The sequence below is a fragment of the Sciurus carolinensis genome, chromosome 4, assembly GCF_902686445.1.
Source record: "Sciurus carolinensis chromosome 4, mSciCar1.2, whole genome shotgun sequence".
NCBI lineage: Eukaryota > Metazoa > Chordata > Mammalia > Rodentia > Sciuridae > Sciurus > Sciurus carolinensis.
The window spans coordinates 128,670,567-128,689,848 of NC_062216.1; the positions used below are offsets into that span (position 1 = coordinate 128,670,567).

Here is a 19,282-nt window from a genome sequence, read left to right on the forward strand (position 1 = left end):
AAGCTTAATATAGATCTTAAAAAAGAGATGCAAATACATCGTAAACCTTCCCCCACTGCAAATGGGAACTTCACAATACTCATATTGATAGAAAATCTATCTTTGTGTGGGATAGGAATTGGCACAGGAAGGACTGGGCTTCATTGATTTCTTTCCTCTATTGAACATAAGTTATTATCTAAGACTTGGATGAAGAGTTCACCTTGACTTGGGAGCTGTTTTTAAACCATGGGCTCCTTTCAGTCTAATCCAAGCAGGAGACACAAATATATCCAGTTCTTATGTAAATTTGTTCTCAGATGAACTCGGGGTTCTTTTGTGTTGTGAAAATATTGCTTTTTCAGGTGTTTCAGGTATTTACTGACTTGAGCTTGGGATAGTCCAGTTTTGGGGAAATGGCTGAGGAGGTTTGTTTTTCCTCCAGATTTTATCCTAAGGGTGGTAAATATGCTGTGTGGGCACCAAATCCTTTAGAGCTCTTGGCAGTACTTAGTTAACCAAGCAAGGTAACTTTTGGGCTGGGACTGTGGTTCAGTGATAGAGCATTTGCCTACATGTATGAGACCCTGGGTTTGATTTCCAACACTGGCAGTGGTGATGTTGGGGAAGGAGCACTTTTTACAGAGCCTATTACAAAGCATTCTGTTGAAACACAGCTTCCAAATGGCCACTACCAAGAATCTGAATTCAACCTGTATAATAGCTCTGTCCTGCACACTGTAGGTTCTGGTACTAGTACAATCTTTCTAGTTCCATGGAACCAGGATTGAACAAAGCAGATTCTTCCTAGTCTGACCTGTTATATCTGTTCTTTGGGGACTTTAAGTAGCATATTTTACTTATGGTTTATGATGTACTTACAGTCATCAATGATTGAAGATCAACACTGTCTCTGATTCTACCTTCATCCCGGGCTTTAGTAGCAAGATTTCCAAACCAGATGAATGGAACCCAGTATTTCAGATGAGGAGATTTGAGGTGGTCAAATAATTTCCTTTCATCTGCTGTCATGAAACCTTTATGCAAAATAAATATAGTGAGATTATACAAACTTAGCACTTATGAATCAACATATTTTCAGTCTATGATAAAAGCATATAATAGGAGCACACTAAAGAAATATAGAATATAGGTTCCTGTCTCAAGTAGTTTTTTAATTTTATTAGAGATAAGGAATGTGTGCATGAGAGCGTGCATGTACATGCACACACACACACACACAAATACGCACGTGCGCGCACACACACACACACACACACACACACACAGAGTCATATATCAGGCAATACATAGTTAAGTGCCAAAATACACGGTGGCAATCTCTGATAGAGAAGGTGATGAGGAGACAATGAATGTGGACTGGAATATTTGGAGAAGTTTCTTTAGGTTTTGGTTTACTCATCTAAAATTTGAAACAATAATAATTAGAATTGTTAGGACTGAAAGATTAAAATGTGGTAATATACACAAAGCACTTAGAACAGTGTTAAACACCAATGATGTGACTGTTCCTTCTGACATCTTCTTTCAAAGTCTTACATAGTCATGTCCTGTTCTGTGACATTTTCCCAAATTCTTTCCCTCCCTTTCCCCTGGAATTTCTTCCCTCTAAAATGCCCACATAATACCCTCTCTGTTGACTATTATAGTAGTGATATTATTATACATTATGTCATTATACATAAATGTTTTTGTGTTTTTTGAAGGACAGAATCCTCACAGTATTTTTCACATACTTTAAAAGTGCTTCTATAATTGTGTATATGTGTATAAAATGCAATTTGCTTGAGCTGCAGTAACCTCCCTGAGCCTCAGTTTCTCATCTGTGAGAGAGGGATGATAATATCTACTTCACAGGGATATTGCAGAATTGAGATGATGGACATATGCCAGGATGTTTGTTAGCATAATGCTTATTAGCACGTACGTAGCACTCAATGGGTGCTAAGATACAATACATTATGTCACACTTCAGCTGACCTTCTCCTTCTCTTCCCTCAAGCTCAGGGGAAGAAGATATGAACAACAGAAGAAGAATAAGGTAGAAGGTTTATTTCACAAATATTTAATGTATACTATATATCAGGGTTTGTTCACACAGAAATGCACTTTAAAAGCTTATAATTTACACCTGATCTACTTTTTAAAAAAATTTTGGCTGAGTAATTCAAATGCTACAAATATCCAAAGGGGCAAAAGAAATATTAATAAATAAAGTGAGTCATTTTCCCAGTCCCACACTCTTTCCCTGGAGGAAATCATTATGATTGGTTTATTGTGTATCTATCCAGAGTGATCTCCTGCACTTTCATATAGGCTTGTTTTTTTTTTTATACAAATGGCTATTTTTTTTGCAGCTTCATATTGGAGATAAAAAAAATTAACACATAGAAAGTAGCATCATTCTGTTTAATGGCTGCTCTCTCAATTAATAGTAACATTAAAAGATAGTTAATTCTATGCAATGTAACTATTTCCCTTTTGAATAGACATTTAAATTGTTTTTAATTTTTTTACTACTAAAAATAATACCATAATGACTCTCCTTGTGCCTACCCCTTTGACTTGATTTTTGTCTCAGAAATGTAATCATTTCATTATGAAATTCTGAGAATACCTTCAGATGAAAATCAACTTTTACCCTAACGCAATACATTTATATCTTTAGCTCTCTATAATCTGTTTACAAGTCCGATTATTCTTTTTAAAAGACTCATCCCTCCTTACCACATAGTTTTTTTTTTTTTTTATCCACATAGATTTAAGAAGTACTATTATAGTAGAAAAGATGTCAAAGGAGAGATGAGCTGTGCCTGTTGTGAGTCACCAGTGCACAGAATTGTGCAGTTACATTGATCCTTGACCTGACCTAGACCAATGCTTTTAAGAGTAAGGTCCACAGACAAAGGACCCCATTCTCTGAATCACGCAGGGCACCTATTAAGCATGGAGAGGACTGGGCCCCACCTTGACACACTCAGATTCTAGCAGGAGTTCTCAACCCAGGTCAGTGTGTTAGGATCTCATGTAGAAACTTTTAGAACATATCAATGCCTTATTCTCAGAGATTCTGATTTTATTCTCAGAGATTCTGATTCAGATGATCTAGGTTGAGGTCAGGTATCAGCATTCTTTTGAGTCTTTCTGGGTAATTAATGGAATTGGATCTTGGCAGTTATGTTTACCAAGCTCTGCAGGAAATTCTGACATTCAGCAATGTTTGAAAAATCACTGTCCTAACAAATGAAGTTTCTATTTATTCAGTATTTGGACTAAACAAAGTTACAATTACAAAGAAAATATTTGCCAACAGAAGACTAGTTTAAGATTACACTTAAGTTATTCAGATTAGTTGAGAAACGTTCTGCCCATGCCTAGAAATTGGTACTCTCTCTGGAGGTAAAAATGAAAATAAGTCTGTAATTCTTCTCTTGTTTCTCAGTATAGCTCACAGTTGTTGCATGGTACAGATAATCTACTTTGTTCTTCTTTTTGAGACTTGAGCATGATTAAATGTTACTACAAGAGGTTAAAAACTAAATTTGACCTGTCTTGGCTTAATGCTTTTTTGTTTTGTTTTGTTTTTGTGTTGCTGGGTTTTGAACCCAGAGCCTCATACATGCTAAGCAGGCACTCTTCCACTGAGCTACACCCCAATTCTTTTTAAAATTTTCATTTTGAGAGGCAGGGTCTTGCTAAGACCTTGCTAAGGCAGGTCTTGAACTTGTGATTCCTTTGCCTCAGCCTCCTGAGTAGCTGGGGTTAACAGGCATGCATACCATGCCTCGTTTGACTTTGTGTTGAAAGACTTGCTGCAACTGTTCTTCCTTTAACTGGAAGCCTATTCTCAGATATTCTATATCAATTTTCTAACAGTTATATTCTTAGGATTTATAGTGTAATTTTCAAAAATGACCCTGCTTATATGTTGGCTGCAATTTCTGTAATTTGACCAAAGATTTACTTTGTCTATAGTTATTTTTTATTCAGGAGTATGGATCAAATTGTGCAAGCAAGTCCTTTCTTGACTTCTAAGCATAAAGCAAATATGCAGAGTGAGGGTTTATTTAGTGCAAACAATAAAGCAAGAGTTAGGCCCTTCTGTCCATGTAGGACATTGTTTGATTGCAAGGGGACATATAGAGGGAAGAAAGCTGATGGTTTTGTTTCTGGCCTAAATTCTTGATTACTTGGCTAGATACCGTGAAAAATAAATCATGAATCAGATGTTAATGTATCCTTCAAGAGAAAACAGGAAGAAGGGCTGGGGTTGTGGCTCAGTGGCAGAGTGCTTGCCTGGCACGAGTGAGGCCCTGGGTTAGATCCTCAGCACCACATAAAAATAAATGAATAAAATAAAGGTATTGTGTCCATCTACAACTAAAAAAATATTAATTCCCTGAAGAGTCACACATTTGGTCTAAAGTACCCTTGTCTTTGGAAATCAAATTGGTCAACTGAAAAAAAAATCTCTAGATTATCAAATCCCTTGAAAGAACATTTGTTACGAAATGGAATGTTATTTTTATCAGCACTTGAAGTCATTTTAACCAGAGACCAATGCTTTTTTTTTTTTTTTTTTTTTTTTTTTCCCAGAACAGGGCCATTCTCCCCACCTCCAAGGCTGTGCTAGTTGCAGTTATTGATGTGCCACAGTTTGGCAGCATGATCAGTTGGCTGGTCTCCCACCACCCCGTCTCCTTCATGTGTCTGTCTCCATGCCATGCTTCCTCAAGCCCTATCCATACCCCTGGCTGGCATCACTATTTTATCTGTTATTGCACAAGCCTAGAATTTATCTTGATAGTTCTTTTCCTTCTGGCTACCTCAGCTCTGCTTAGTGATTTTTCATATTGCTTATCCCCCTCAAACCTCTTATATTTCTAACCAGAGTAAAATATCTGTATCTGTCGATGTAGGTGTATGTTTGCATTGATTGCAACTTGAGTTGTGGTTTGATGGAGCAGAATCTGCTACTTTAAGGCAAATTTTATTGCCTTCAAGGCAGAAGACTAATTAAATCTATTGACAAACAACATTCTACTCATCACAGATTTTGTCTGCTGTATGCTTGGCCTATTTTTCCTTGGTTGAAGCTGAGGCAGATGTCTTTTGCCTTTACAGCAAAGGCTCTATTAGCAGAAGAACTAAAAGCTCTGCACCTCAAAACTCGAAGGCAGAATGGTTTCTTTCTGAAAAAGAAAGCTGTGCATTCAGCATTTGAGCCCTTCGCAGAGAGATGACTTTTTCAGGAAGATTGCAATGTGCCTGGCTCATTTTCATCTCTGTTTTCCAAATGTATGCAATGAAGCCATCACTTCAACTATAGATCTCCTTTAAAGAGAAGAGGAGAGAAATTTTGAAATCCCTGTTGACTGGAAAAATCAAAGAGAGGCAAAATAAGATTGAGAGAGGGATGCAATCACATTATGACAGCATTGCGCAGGGTAGTGCATCAAACGTCTTCCACCATAAACCATAATAAGACATATGTGACTCATGAAACAATTATGTGTTCTCCTATTCTATTCCATTCCATTCTTTTCATTCTAGTGTTCCCACTCAATCCCAATAAAAATTGGTTGCAAACCATTAAGGTGACCACAGGGCAGAAACATGCAAAATTCAATTGACTTTACTTAGGGAGAGAAGAGAAGATCACAGATTAAATGATGCAGCTATGCCAGAAACGCAAAAGGGGCGAGGCTTCAAGCCAATGCACCTGAAGTCAGGACTTTTAACTCAGCAACCACTTAGCTCAGCAACTGGGGGACTCGCTTGGTTGTATATGTCTGTTAACCATGACAGTCACTAAAAATTAAGAGCCCAAAAATGAATTGTAGCTCACAGCATAAAGAACCTTGAACAGGATATGGAGAAATAAAATCAGTTTCTGGGGTAGCAGTGCTGAATGGACACTGACACTGAGGGACTCCTTTATTTTTCTGATATGTGCAAAACATCTCTTGTTATCCATATCCCTGTACCTAAATTAATATCCCATTTGGTAGTTTATTGCCTCCTACACAATGACACACAAGACATAACATGCTCAAAATTGGTGCTTTGAACTCCTCACCTGCACAGTTGGTCCAGAATTTCATTTGCCCTGAGTCAATAGATCTGAGGCAATTACAGATGAAACTGGAAGAATTAATTGGTGTGCCCTAGTGCAGTAGTTCCTAAACTTGGCTGCACTTTAGAATGGTACTGAATCCCAACATGTTAGGGTGGGAGCCAGATACAAGTATTTTTTAAAAGATCCTTAATTCCAATGTGCAGCGGAGTGTGGGAACAACTGTTCTAAAGCTGAACATTTCAATATTCTTCAGTGCTGCTGGCGAGCTTGTTTAAAATGTGCATTCCTAGATTCCTAAGCTCCAGAGATCCAGATTCCCTAGGCTGCCTAGGAACATGCAATTTAAATAAGAACCCTTAATAATATAATGATTGTGGTCTGTGATCACACTTTCAGAAACACTGGGTGAATAGACTTTCACTCCTAAAGCAGAACTGTGGGGGGAAACTCTACACACTGACCAAGTGAGACTTGGCATGAATTCCAGGAGGGCTGTTTCTGCCTTGAGCTTTCTCTCCTGTGGGGAGCAAGTGCACAGAGGTGAGTCAAGTTTCACTCACAGGATGACATTCTGTCTGTTCCGGGCTCATCATGTGAGACTATAGAGGTAACTGACTCAGCCTCTAAAAGTTCAGCCAACAGGAAAAACTGGCACAGCTGTGAATTCCACTGTCTCCTTGATCATCTCTTTCATGGCACAGAGCAGTTGGAGATTTCAGAGACCCAGAAGTCCCCAAGCCATGGAATGTATTGGGAAAAACAATGATAAACCTCAGGGCAGAAATGTAATGCAAAATTTAATTGATTTTACTTAGAGAAGATTATAGGTTAAATGATGCATCTATGCCAGAAACTTAAATGGAGCTAGGCTTCCAGCCAAAGCATCTAAAGTCAGGACTTTTAACTCAACAACTACTCGACAACTGAGGTGTTTGCTTGGTTGTATATGTCTGTAAGCCATGAGAGTTGCTAAAAATTCCAATGGAGCCTCATCATGCTCCCTTGAGTTATAAGAACTTCATGTTAAGATTTTAGGTCTTTTTTTGTGGGTGGGGATACCAGGAATTGAACTCAGGGGCACTCAACCACTAAGTCACATCCCCAGCCCTATTTCGTATTTTATTTAGAGACAGAGTCTCACTGAGTGGCTTAGTGCCTTACCTTTGCTGAGGCTGGCTTTGAACTTGCGATGCTCCTGTGTTAGCCTCCTGAGTTGCTGGGATTTAGGGCTTTAAGAAAAGGAAAGATAGCCTTTTCCTCAAAGTTTACTATCTTCTAAACACTCTTATAAACTACCAAGCATAGGTGGAAACCATCATTTTAGAGACAATAATGCAATGTAGAGATGTAAAGAGTCGAGTCAAGTGTGGTGGTGCAGGCCTATAATCCCAGCAACTCAGGAGGCTGATGCAGGAGGATGGCAAGTTTGAGTCCAGTTTCAGCAACTTAGGGAGTCTTGTCTAAGAAAATAATAAAATAAAAAGGGCTGGGATGTAAGTCAGTGGTAAACTGCCTCTGGGTTCAATCTCCAGTATATAAACACATAAAAGAGGAAAAATAGAGTGTACCTGTAAATATATTTGTAAAATGATTAATATAAGACAAGATTTATGGTGATTTTTATTGAACTTGAAGACAGGGACCATACCTGTTCTTGTTTATGCCTGTATGTTCTTGTTTATGCCCAGTATGGTGCCTGACATAGTGTACGTTCAATACAGTTTTGATGAATGATCAAAAGCATGATAGATTTAACATCAATTTTGCTAATGTTTGTTTTAGGGGAATGTACACAATTTCCTACCATACATCTTTGTGCTTCTGGTGAATAATTCTGAAGAGAATTGCTTTCTTTTCTTTGTGCCTAAATGATATTTGATAAAATGTTTTGGTCTGATACATGCATTTAACTAAGGTCATCACTTGAATTAGCAAAGATCTGGAATTGTGCACTTTACTTGGAATGAGTGACATTTTCTAGGGCAGGTGATTGGGACAGCTGGAATTTTCCAGGACAGATTTGTAGCCAATAGGCAAAAAAACAGTGACTATATTGTAGTCCCTCTGGTAAATAATTGGTAACAGAACAGTTCAGGGACTTTTCAGCATAATAGACATTGTTTTGAATTCAACTGTTACATTTCTTTTACATAAGCAAAAACAAAAATGTTTTATTTTTCATTTGATAAATTTAACCTGTGACATTTCACATATAGGTAATCATATACACTTTCCTGGCAGCATGTGTTGTGGCCTTTTTATTTGCCAGAATAAATACAACTTGACTGCCAACTTAAAAGCAAGGAAAGTTTGGGGACTAGCAGGCAAGTGGCTGGGCTCTCCAGCTCCAGTCAAGGACCTGCCAGATGATCTGGAAGGAGCGGCTGGTCCTCATCCTCCTGGACCTCTTACTTCCTCCTGGCTAGCATTGAGTCTATGAAGGCAAGAACCTTTCCTGAAGCAAGAGGGAGAAGACGTTGAAGGGAAACTCGGATTGCTTTAGGGCCCATTGTTTCTCAGAGTATGATCAAGGGACCACCTACCTCAGTCCCAAGGAGTTTGTTAGAAATTTCAATTCCTGGATCCCACTAGAGAATCTCTGTGGGTAGCACCTTGGGATCTGCATATTTAGCAATATTGATTTTAACAATATGTAATGCACACTGAAGTTTGACAACACATACTTTTCCCAATAGGTGACTTTATGTAGGGGAGCACCTGACGAGGATCTCTGTGTTCCCAGCATTGCCCCTCTTTTGCCCACACCGCACTGGGCCCCTGGTGGTGTATTTACCAGTCCTCTCTGCCCTCAGGCAGGAGCAGGTGCCCTGGCTCTGGAGTCAGGGCATCTGCCAAACATTTCCCGCCATCCCCAAACTTCCTATTCTTCCCAGAAACCTTGGCAACAGACAAAGGGCAGGCAGGGAGTGGCAGAGGCATGTGTCCAGTTGGGAGAACTTGGAACAGACTCCATGTGCAGCCTCTGAGTCAGCCTCTCTGTGGGGGAAGGAGCAGCAAGTTTGGTGAGTCAGTGTTGTCATGGGCAGAGGGGGCAGGCCCTGAGCAGCCTGGAGGGACCTGGCTTCTGAAGCGTCCCCTAGCTTAGAGAGTAGAGGCTTGGAACATTTACTGTGCTGCCTAACACACGAACCTCACATTCCTGTGGGCACAAGCTATGCCCTTTACCCTTTCTCTGGCTTTTGAGAAAACACTTAGGAATCAAAGTAGTAGAACCTTTTTACAGAGGTCATCATGATGGCCTCAGAGGGCACATCACTGTGTCATCATATCTCAATTCTCTTCCTCCTTCAGTCACTCTAGTTCTAATTCAAATCCTCTGAAGAGGTTGCTGCCCCCAAATTCTCTCTTTATAACTCTGGAGCCACTGGTCAGGTTAAAATCTTAAGTCTTAATTGTTGCTGATTTGTTATTAGCAATAATTTGTGGTTGTTGAAGGCTTGCACGAGGGATGAGAAGAGTTTAAAAAATAAGCATCCCAGAAAAGATTCAGTACTTCTCAAACTTCAGAGTATAAAAACAACCTGGGAGTACATTTAAATGCAGGTATCTAGGTTCTCCATGCAATAGTTCTGATCCAGCAGAAGTGGGGTCCACAAAAATGCTTTTTTAATTAATAAGTCAGGTTAGTCAAGATGCAGGGGTCTGTGGTTTGGAGGATCACATCTTGAGACGCACAAATTTAAATGTATATCAAGGAGTGAATGACTCACTTCCAGGGTATTTGTTGTTGGGAAGAAAGAAGTATTCCAATATTCCAGGTGCCTTCAAAAGAGAAAAGGCCTGGATACAAGTACATGCAGACATCTGTCCATGTTTGAAAAGGAGTACACCTTGTTATTATAAAAAATACAGGGCTGGGATTGTAGCTTAATGGTAGAGAGCTTGCCTAGCATGTGTGAAGCACCAGGTTCGATTCTTAGCACCCCATGTAAATAAGTAAAATAACGGTCCATTGGCAACTAAAAAGAATTTTTAAAAAAACACACTAAAAGGAAGTGAAATCATGTCATTATACTATGTACTGCCCTTTATCTACTTGCAGCTCAGACCAGGGCACAGCTCACCTTTCTGAGCTCATGTCTGATCAGATCCCAAAGCTTTTCTACTACCAGCCCTCCTGGCTTCTTCATGATGTGCTTTGTATATGAAGGTGACATTAGAAGGTTAAGATTTGCTTTGAGAATTGGGCCTGGCATCTGATTCTGGTCAGAATGCACTCTCTTCATTCCAAGGATGCATCAGAACTAGAGAAATATCATCTTTATTCAGTCAAGTAAACTTTAACTCTCACTCACCAATTTGAATGGGTCAGACTTTTCTTATTTGTCTTTAGGTCTTTCTTCAAAGGTGGTGGTTTTTTCCCTTTTAAATCTAGTATTGTGGGGGTTGAACCCAAGACCTTGCACGTGATAGGTAAGCATTCTACCACTGAGCTACATACCCTGTCCATTAAAAAAAAAATTATTTTTAAAAATTTGAGATACAGTCTCACTAAGTTGCCAAGCCTGGCCTCAAACTTTTGATCCTCCCACTTCAGCTTCTCAAATTGCTGGGATTATAGGTGTGCACCACCTATTCCTTGGATATTAGGATTAAAAAAAAGAAGTTGTCAAATAGCATTTTAACTGGATCATTCTGAAGCAGTATTCTACTTTTTAAAAAAATTACTATCCATATTATGAAGCACTCTTTTTTTAAATATTTTTATTTTATTTATTTATTTTTATGTGATGCTGAGGATTGAACCCAGTGCCTCACTGCTGAGTCCCAGCCCCAGTCCAATATTCTACTTTTAAATGTGGAGGACGGGGGAAGCTAACTTTTTTTACTTCCTGCTAGTTATACATCCTGATATATATATATATATATATATATATATATATATATATATATATATATATATATACCTGTGCATTTGCCAGGCCATTCATACCCTCCACTGAAATCCTTAACCAACTCCTTGCATCTCGACTTTCTTGCATCTCACTCTGTATTCCTAACAACATCATCTATACCCCTCCTTCTTTACTTCCACCTTGACTTTCACAACCTCCTGGTCAAAGTGGGTCAAGAAGACTCAGGATGTCATATCCACAGTGAAACTTCTAAAGTGACCAAAGTGCTATGTTATGTTGTTGTTTTAGATGATTTCACTAAAGTAACAAGAAATCATGCAGCACTTACAAAATGCCAGACATTCCTCTGAACACTTTGCAAATATTAGCTTATTTAATTTTTATAATTAGCCTATGAGGTACTTAAGGTAAGTGCTATTGTAAGTTACTACAAGCCCATTTTATAGATGAGGAAACCGAGGAACAGAAAAGTTAGGTAGCTCACACAAAGTCATATAGCTAGTACATGGTGGGGTAATGATTTGAACTCTTACACTATAATCCAGGTCACTATCTATGTTGCCCATCTAAGAAGATAAAACAACAAACAAAAGCCAACAAAAATATTCTTAATCAAAAAAATCTATTTTCAAGGACATTTCAGAAAAGGAAACTGGAGATTGCAATCTAATTTGAGACTATACTCAGTGTAAAGGTAGAATCATCTTATGGTTCTTATATTGTCTCTATATGCCAAGAATGATTTATTTTAATCCTCACCCTATGGAAGGCTGCTTTAACAGTCTTTGCTAAATATTTACAAGCCAAAGAGAACCCTCCCTCAAACAATTTGTTCTCAGCATACTGTATCCAGGAGCCCAGATAGAATAATTTCATCTACTTTGAAGCACAGGAGAAAGCAGATCTACCCTGAAACAGACTTTCACCACTGTCTCTTAGGATCTGCTTAGAGGAAAACCCACATTGCTGATTCTTGCCAGAATCTACTTAAGCTTTGGGAAAAGTATTAACTAGACTTCCGGTCTGAATTTTAATTCTGGCTCTTCCACTAATCAGCTGTGTGATTCAGGACAGTTGGTAATCTCTCCAAATCTGTTTTCTAGAGGTCCAAATGAACTAGCTATAAAAGGAAATAAGCTATAAAGTGCTGCAAAACTGTATGGTAATATTACAGGTTGCTTTTATATATTGATTATTGTTTCATTTATTTTAAAGCAATGGGACCATAGGTTGCTTCCTCCCCTCCATCTTTCAAATAAACTTCTCGAGGGCAGGGCCCAAGCCTTGTTCAACTTTGCTTCTTAAGATTGTTTCTGGCATGTGATAGGTAAAAAATAAACGTTGCCTGAGAGAAAGAATAAGGGATTTTCAAGAATTTTGGAGGACCTATCTCAGTTGAGAAGTGCCCATGGAAGGTTAAGCCATTCACAGTACCTGCTTCCACTACGTGGTCCATAGTTGGAAACCTTTTGTACACAGCGGTGCTCACAGAGCGGAAGATGAGAAGGGACGTGAGATTTACGTAGCGCATCAGCGTCCTTCTGAGAAGGCGCCCATGCTGGTCACTTCCGTGGACACTGCTGGAGATGAGGAACATCAGCCTGTCTGGCCAGGGCAGATTCACAAACTGGTTCCACCATCGGTTCACTACTAGAGTAACGTAAAACCCTGTAGGACAACACGAAATAATAAAGCAATCTCTTACCAGCAGACATATTGGTGACACTGAAGTTTTTACAGAATTTTAGCCTTTTTAGGGGTCAGGAATACAAAAATCAAGTAATTATCCATACCTTAAAATTTTGCCCTCCAGAAAAAAAAATGTCACTTGTGCCTGGCAATGTCAGGGCATCCAGTAAGTGGGTATTAGAACTCAAATACTGGCCACAAAAATGGAGAGTTAGTGAAGAGAAGGCTGATAATAGCAGACTGTTACCTCAAACTTGCTTGGTGTTAATTTAGCGAAAGCAGCCCTGAAGGCAAACTTTATGGATGATTCTGGTTCTAGTGCAAGCACTGGCTTTTCAGGCATGCCTCTCAGCTTGGAAACACTCTCATGCAGAGTCATCCGTGTCATCCTATTGGAGACAGCTGTGTGGCTGCATTATGCGTGTGACCTATACTTACCAAGCACAAAGGTTACTGGAATTTGTTCAGCATATCTGTCACAGTAAATTGATAATTTTTCAAAGTAACGTTTTTGGGCTCCTGTAAGTAACAATCTGGAGCAAAAATAAAATGCACAGCCCTTTATGATATTATACTTCTGCACCTGCTTTGCAAGTGACATTAAGTGCAAACAATTAAGCACAAATATTCTCAATTTTTTAAGGAGTAATAACTTTTTCCTTTTTCTTAAACTGATGTGCTCAAGAGCTTTTTAACTGCTTAATGTTTCAAGTACTAAAGTTTTTAGTACATAAACATTATTGGTCATTAAATTTTGGTATTTATTGACCATTTTATTTTTAAAACTTCGTATTTTTAAAGTTTTATATAATTGGTTCAATGGATTTGGAGCAAAGTATGTTATAAATAGCCCATTTTTCAATTATTCATCAGGAATACTTAAAAAAAGAGAATATTGATTAAGTGGATTAGTTATTAAATCATTATTAAGTAATAACATTTGAATCTTGACCTTACTTTCTCCCGAAGATGCTACTTGGCACATTTTGGATTATGCATGTTGTACTTCAAGGGATCTGAAATTTGTTTATTTTAAAGCCCACAATTATTTGAAATATAAACAAAAGAGATTTAGCAATCAGAGGTGAAAATTTTTATTATTATATTTAGTCATTGTTTTAACCTTGCTATTATGGATCTGACCCAACCTGGTCAAACCATTTTCTGGTATTGTTAAACATAATTGCATCTGACGAAACAATTATTAATATTTATGCTGTAGGGAGGGGATTCAGAGTCAGAAGAAATGCCAAAAGGTAGGTTAATAATAATAATAATCAAAATACAGAAAGAGAAGCCACACACATGAATTTGCATAAATCAGTGAATGCAGTTGTTCCAAAGGACAAAGGAACCCCAGGAAAAATCTATTACAACAGTCAAAAGCCCCTTTGGGCAAGTAGAACAGAAAGCAGAGGGGTATTGAAGAAACAGTGAGCAACCAATCAGATTGCCCGTGGAACACTAGTAGAAGCTGTTATTGACAAGGAAATGTTTGAGATGGGCTTGGAGTTCCTGTCCTCGCTTTAGAGAAGGTGTCAGAATTATTAGTCAGGTGAAGCATTAACCAGGCATTAACTGGTTGCACAGGCCTACCAGGGTCATGCTGATGGCAAGTCACAGCCAGAATGGTTTTCCAATATGTAAATAGAAATGGTCAAAGAGTATTCAATAGGGAAAGTATGAATCTTAGGGTCAGACCAAACCCGATTTTAATCCCAGGTCTGCCATTTATAGATTTGGACTTTGAGCATTTTTTGTCTTTGCAAGCCTGTTTTCTTATTTGTAAATAGGGATAATAATACTACATATCATTAAAAAGTATTACATATATAAATAAATAACTTTTTAACATATGGCCTCATACTGAAAATAGTTGGTATTATAGCTAACTGGCCACATGGTCACATAGAAATTTTAATAGCTAACTGGGTGTGGTGGTGCATGCCTGTAATCACAATGGTTCAGGAGGCTGAGGCAGGAGGATCACAAGTTCAAAGCCTGCCTCAGCAAAGGCAAGGTGCTAAGCAACTCAGTGAGACCCTTTCTGTAAATAAAATATATAAATAGGACTGGGGATGTGGCTCAGTGGTCAAGTGCCACTTAGTTAAAATTCCCAGTACCAAAAAAAAGAAAGAAAGAAATTTTAATAGCTAGGAAATACTACAGAGATTATTTCATCAATTTCCTTTGACAATAGAAAATCAAATTAATGAATTTTGGTTCTTCCTTGTAATTTTTGTCAAGTATAATTATTTGCTTATAACAGAATTCATAAAAAACAGAAAGAATGAAACTGTGTTTATATTCTTCCATAGATATGTAAATATGTTTGACTTTCTTGACAAACTCATCCTGTAGTTCTTGGTAAAGTTTTGATTTCGATTAAGATAAAACAATCTACTTTAACAAATGTTTACAATTGAACTTTAAAAAAATGAAGGGTAACCATTGAACTAATGGTTATACATAAATGTTAGTTCCCTTTGGCCTTTGGAAAAATATGTGCATACAATTTTGAGGGGAATAGGTATGCTCTAGGGGAGAAGTTGGGGGCCCAGGGAACATTTCTGGCAACATTGCAACTGTTCTAAGGAGTTTTCTATTCTAAGCAGTAGCAGCAGCAATAAACTCACATTAGTAAAAATAAACTAATGAGATAATTATCCTGGGACTTCATTGTGTCTTCCACCATTTCATATTCTGAAGGCTTAGATGACAAATAAATTGTCAAAATAGTATCATGTAAAACATATCTTAAAAAATTTTTAGAGGTTTTTAGTAAAACTTTCCCTCTAAAGATAGTTTGCCAACATCTATATCAATTGTACACAGGTTTGGAATGACAGTTTTGAAATGTAGCAAAATAGCTCTTTCCATTTTACTTTGGATAATTATCAACCAGATAAATTTATGTCCTCTTCTCCAAATGGAGTCCTATTGCTGTAAGGAAGAATGTAGGTAAGAGCAATGATACACAAATTTGTTTATCTGTATGCAGAAGAAAAAGAAACCAATGTATATAGAAAAGGTGGAAATACAGCCTCAAAAACCTTAAGCTTTCCCATTTCAAGTTTTAGCTTCCTCCAGAGAAGAAAGGTGTACATTCAATTTTTAATTAAAAAAGACTCATAAAGCTTCCCCTTATCATTCTAATAAAATTTTATTAATGCTATAATTTTTAGTCATAAAAGTATTTCTTGGGCATGATATTGATCAAATTGTCTATCAATATGACAGACATAAGTTGTGATGTTACAAAGAATAAATACCTCCTTTTGTGAACATAACATGCCCTGAAATCAGAAGGCATTAAGAAGATAAATTAGTCTCTAGGGGGCACTGGTAAGATTGAAGGGTACCGTCCTGGTTAAGAACTCATCATTCCAGGCAAAAGGAAGGAAAGTTGCCTAATATGCACCATTAAAGACATGTTAATTACATACAGAACTGCAGCAAGCTGTCAAATCACAAACTATGAGTGACATCGCTGAGAGAACTACACCTAATTATTTCTCTGTGGACTTGGCCTACTCAAATTCATCTCATAGTAAGGATCTAAGTATAAATCTTCCAGTTTATGTCTATAATATCCTTGAAGTTCAACTAATATCACATCATGACCAATTAATGTGGGGCTGGAATGGGAGCCCCTTGACTATGACAGCTGAAGTCTATTTAACAACCTAAAAAATGGTTGGGTATGGATTAAAATACCCTTTCCTGTGGAGAAGACCACAAAGGTTCATGCAAAGGAAGAGGTTACATAATGCAAAAGTCAGCGGCAACCAAAGGGTTTGGATTTTTGAGACTATATTCGTACATAATATTTCATGGTCATTTAAGGAGACATGCAAAGCAAAGTACCTGTACACCAAACTTATTGCTGTGTAAAGAACAGCAAAAACAATAAATTCCCTGTACAGTAGTTTGTAGATGCTGCCTCTCCACTTGAGAAGTAACCTATGAAATCCAAAAAAGGTCGCATTTGCTACTTTACTGGAGTAAGTGACAGTCATCTTGGATAGTTTTTTCTAGAAGAGCAAGAAGACAAAAGACAAGTAAAAAGTTACATTTAAGATTAGGCATGAATCTGTATTTCAAAGGAAACAAGCGAGTAGCCAGTCAGTCATAGCCTTTTCTTCTATCCCCCACCTTTCTCAGTTTGTACAGTTTGGAACTTGGGGATAACCATCAGCTCAAAGCTAGGTCTTTCAGTGGAGAAGGGGAAGAAAGGAGTCTCTGGGAAGAGTAATATTAGAAATGTTTAAATTGCCTTTCTAAATATATTTTCAGACTATATAGCTATTACTCAATAAATATTGGAATGAATAAAAGAGGCATATGAGATATGTTGTACTATTACTTATCATATTTTCATAATTTAGGAGGATTTAGGGTATTGATATGCTAAATTAATTGACATTTCCAAAAGTAGTGGCCAAATTTATTGTTGGGGCCTCTATCTGCTAAAGTATGTAAAGAGGTACTTACTTCACTTTAAACTTTCTACAGGGACATTATGTCTCATAAATCAGGATATATTTTTGAAAAGAAGCAAGGCCCTCATGGGAACTTAATTGATGGGTTACTTTTGGTAGCTTTATTTGCAAGTGAGTGTCTCTCTAGTGGTGTTTTCAGTGCATAGTTAACACTCTGTATACTTCAAAGGCAGCCCAAATTTTGGGCAACAGTAGTATTAAGAAAAATGCATTTTCCCCATGAAAAGTCTCACAAAATGCTCAGGGATGATTGAATTTCTGTTTAGAGCTGAATAAAATGAGGACATTATGAAATTTTTTCTACCTGGGTCTGTTGCATGGATGTGGATAGGATGAAGATGGGCCCCAAAACTTGATTTTCAGTGAGTTCTTTAACATTCCATCACTTGTCACTGAACTGTTAAACAGTCAGGCTTTGAGATAAGTGGTCAAAAGCTAATCTTTGAAAATCCTGTTTAACTACTGGCTAAATGTATGACATGCAGATAAAAATGAAATTTCTCTGAAATCTTAGCCTTCTTAGGAGGATCTATGAGGAGAGTCTTACAGAGTTATGTAGACTGAGATCATAGAGCATTTAGGTAGAAGTATAGTAGACACACACACTCATAAATAAATTCTAGAGCAGTTTATCACATAAAGCAAGCTGCATTGTACATTTCAACAAACAAACAAAAAAAATTTGTTTTTATCTAGACCTGGGAAAACAACTCTTATTCACCCATTTTCTCTATAAATGACACAGCACTTTTTAAAAAAAACCACAAACATTTCCAACATCCCTGATTTTAATAAAGAAACAGGGTCTTTGGCATAAGTAAGAGGCATTATGAAAGGATGGGACTCGTGCCACAAAACTGGTTTCATTTTTCCATCTTTACCTTTTCTATTTGTATGAGATAAGCACAGCCAACATTGGGAGAGGAGCACAAAAAAAGCCCATTTTGTAATTTGTTCTCACAGGTATGGTAGTTTTAAATAATGTTTTAATAGTTCAGCCTTCTCTTTGGCTCTGTCAGAAAAACCTAAGCTCGCAGAGAGTAGAGGTCAGAGTTAAAATGCATAGGTCACTCTGTGCACTAACCTAGTTATCTGGAGTCTCCGACAGGAAAGAAAATCTTCAAATTTCAGGCTCCCCCTGAAGAGGTGCCCTCGGGTCGGTGCTGCACTCTCGGTCTCACCCTTCGCTCATGGACAGTCAGACTTTCTTTCTGTTCTTAGGCTACTGTGAGGATCCAGAGTGTACCAGGCACAAGGGTTAAATGTTTTTCCACTTGTGGAGGCCTGTTTATGCCAATTTGCCCACTGATGACAGTGATAGCTGGAACAAACAGAAGTGACAGCTGCTGATGCTGCTTTTTTCCATCTATAATTATAACCCCACCTGCCGCCCAAAGTACTCCTTTGAATGAGAAATCTCTGGTGACGTGAAGGATGTTGGGTTGTTTAAGTCTGTTAGATTCATTTCAACTCCATCCTCGGATCAAGGAAGAAAGGTCCATTTCCCCCTAAAGTGTTCTGAAGAGACTCCGCCAGCCAAAAGGGGAATTAGAACAGTCTTTTTGTGCTTGAAAGGAAGAATAAATTCTTATGAAGCCATAAATCGGGGCAGACAAGAATATAAACAGGATTTATACTCGTTCGAGAGGTATTGAGAATGTTTCTCCATTAAAAGCAATAAGTAGGTGTTAGAGAGAGAGAGAGAGAGAGAGAGAGAGAGAGAGAGAGAGAGAATGTGTCCCCGTCTTGAAAGACCATAGAGAATTATGACATGTGATGGCTTAGTGTAATGGAAATGAGTAGCACACTGATTCATTACATTTGTTATCTTTCTATGGTTATCCAGGAAAACTTTAAATTATTCAAAATGTTTTCTGCTAGATTGATTATACCTACCTATCTTTCTTTTTTTTTTTTTGTTGGTACCAGAGATTGAACGATTGAACTCAAGGGACGATTAACCACTAAACCACATTCTCTGTCCTTTTTTGTATTTTATTTAGAGACAGGGTTTCACTGAGTTGCTTAGTGCCTCGCTAAGTTGCTGAGGCTGGCTTTGAACTTGTGATCCTCAGTTTCGGCCTCCCAAACCACTGGGATTACAGGCATGTGTCACCAGGTCTGGCCCCTATCTT

General features: G+C 37.9%; 1 protein-coding gene across 3 annotated transcripts in view; it reads right to left on the reverse strand.

Moving 5' to 3' along the window:
• Best3 (bestrophin 3) overlaps positions 1–19,282 on the reverse strand; it is an 87,499-nt gene that overhangs the window by 27,022 nt on the left and 41,195 nt on the right. The window contains exons 1-5 of one of the 3 annotated variants that reach the window (XM_047548899.1): positions 18,232–18,350; positions 16,513–16,679; positions 13,084–13,178; positions 12,391–12,624; positions 862–1,016 (exon numbers count right to left, since the gene is read on the reverse strand). In XM_047548899.1, coding sequence (XP_047404855.1) covers positions 862–1,016; positions 12,391–12,624; positions 13,084–13,178; positions 16,513–16,664 — 636 coding nt within the window. In that variant the 5' untranslated portion in view covers positions 16,665–16,679; positions 18,232–18,350. Of the gene's footprint in view, positions 1–861; positions 1,017–12,390; positions 12,625–13,083; positions 13,179–16,512; positions 16,680–18,231; positions 18,351–19,282 lie in introns of those variants that run through there. The other 2 variants (XM_047548900.1, XM_047548901.1) reach the window with 2 other exon arrangements.